The 1,904-nt window shown below is 47.1% G+C and overlaps 1 protein-coding gene across 1 annotated transcript in view; it reads right to left on the bottom strand.

The window, feature by feature from the left end:
• Positions 1-378: 378 nt before the first annotated feature.
• The window catches only part of LOC104276698 (microtubule-associated protein 4-like), a gene marked incomplete at its 3' end in the record, with an annotated part of 8,741 nt that continues 7,215 nt past the window's right edge, over positions 379-1,904 (bottom strand). The window contains exon 2 of the mRNA XM_009873110.1: positions 379-444. Coding sequence (XP_009871412.1) covers positions 379-444 — 66 coding nt within the window. The remainder of the gene's footprint in view (positions 445-1,904) is intronic.

The raw sequence follows: 1,904 nt of genomic DNA, 5'->3' as shown, positions 1-1,904 counted from the left end.
AGAAGAAACATCACGGTCAGTCTCGTGGGGAACAGGAGTCACGGAGGCTGGGGTAGAGCCCAGCTACGAACCCTGCAGAGTCACTGGAGAGTCAGGGAGGTGTCAGTGCCTTCCCAGCACTGCCCACGGGTAAAGTGTACAATAAGGCTCAGTGCAAATAAGCGGTTGCAAACCCAAAAGAGAATGAAGTTCTATTCGGTTTCAAAGTCCTTAAAAAGATCATTCTAAAAAAACCCAAAACAGCAAACCAAACATGAAAGCAACCACCTACGAAGAAATAAGACTCCGAAAGAAGATGCATTTGGTCACAACCAAGTTTTACTTGTCCAAAAACAAATAAAGCAGTGGGTGCGTTTGCGTCAGACAACAAGCACGTACCTGTGTGCTGATCTTCTATCCCGTGGTCACCGTTTTCTACAACTGTTGGCCCAGAAGCTGAAGTATCTGCAAGAAATCAAGGGACACGTTAGCACCGGGTGAGGTCAATCTTAATCCAAAACTGGAAAACAACGCTGTAAGGACAACACTGCAACGTTATTGAACCCAGATAAGGAGCTTTCTTCCCCAGAGTTATTTCTGAAATAAGTTAAGACACCAAGTGAGTGCAACTTAAAACCCAAAAGGAAGAGCTTTTTGACCATGGAACACGAAGGAGATGGGACAATTAGAAGCTTCTTTATCTGTTTACAGCACCAGTTCAACCCAAGCTTTCCTAAGGGTCAGCATCGACGACCCGTGGATGTCACTGCGACATATTGGGCATAAGGCTACAGGAAATGGGAAATTCGAAACTGAGACAGAAAGCGAAAAGCAAGCGGTTGTGCCCACTGTCACTGGTCAGATTATAGGATTTCCTTCAAGCCAACGGCGCTCAGCCGAGCTAAGAAACGTCAACGGCCCTCGTGGACACGAGGCAAGAGGGGTTGGTGCTCTTGGCCGGGATGCACGCACTGGACTTGGAGAACGTGGCAGCGATACGAGACCTACTCTGCTAACAGGTCGCTATCTCCCAGTGTGTAACGTTTTTGAAAGTGCTTAATTAAGGAATTTAATTAAGTTTAAAAGAAAAAAAGCACACTTCTTGTTCCAGTACTCAAACACTTCTTCCTAATCGTTACAATACGCTAAGGAAATCCTACATTCACCCCTTAATCTCTGCACTGCGCTACTGAGGGTTAATAATTATAATTGCTTTGGCAAACCGCTTGAGGAGGTTTATTTATTTGGAATCACCGCTTTCGAGATCAGAGCATGGTCCTTCCAAAAGCAGCCGGACCGTGCTGGCTGCCGGCAGCACCGTATTTCTGTAGGCGACCACCACCACGACAGGTGAGGATTACAGAGCCGCTCCCCTAAACGGCACCTATCATCCCTGCACTGCCTCTTCTGCTAACATCTTAAATAAGCGCTGCTTGATCTCTAAAAATTCATCCCATTTTCCATTTATGAAATAGCAAGTCAGTGCAAGAACAACCCTGAGTAGCGTCAGCTCAGCACCACAAGCTCCGAGAGCAGCTCAGCTCCTCGGGCCATCAGTTCTGCTTGCTGGAAAGAAACACTCAGGGCAACGGCTTCAAATAAAATCCTGTCAGTACATAAAATGGAAATTCTCCCAAAGAGACGCACATCCAGTTATCTGGAGTTGCTGCTGTCCCTTCCCTGAGCTCACGCGGTTTTAAAACAAATCTCTCTTACCACTTCGGGGCTGAACCCAACCCTCAGTCAAGCAAGAGGGAAGGTTGGCCAGTTACTTCAGCGGCTCATCTCAGCGTTTTACAAAAGTCCAACGTGAACTTGCCTGACAACTTCTAGAAAAACACACACCTACATCCTTTTCAGGGAGCTGAAAACACTACCGGAATCCCTGGACCCGTTCCTCAGCAGTTAAACGCGCCAGCTCCTCC

Source organism: Apaloderma vittatum, unplaced genomic scaffold (genome assembly GCF_000703405.1).
Source record: "Apaloderma vittatum isolate BGI_N311 unplaced genomic scaffold, ASM70340v1 scaffold22287, whole genome shotgun sequence".
NCBI classification, from domain to species: domain Eukaryota; kingdom Metazoa; phylum Chordata; class Aves; order Trogoniformes; family Trogonidae; genus Apaloderma; species Apaloderma vittatum.
This window is presented reverse-complemented; position numbering and strand designations above follow the sequence as displayed.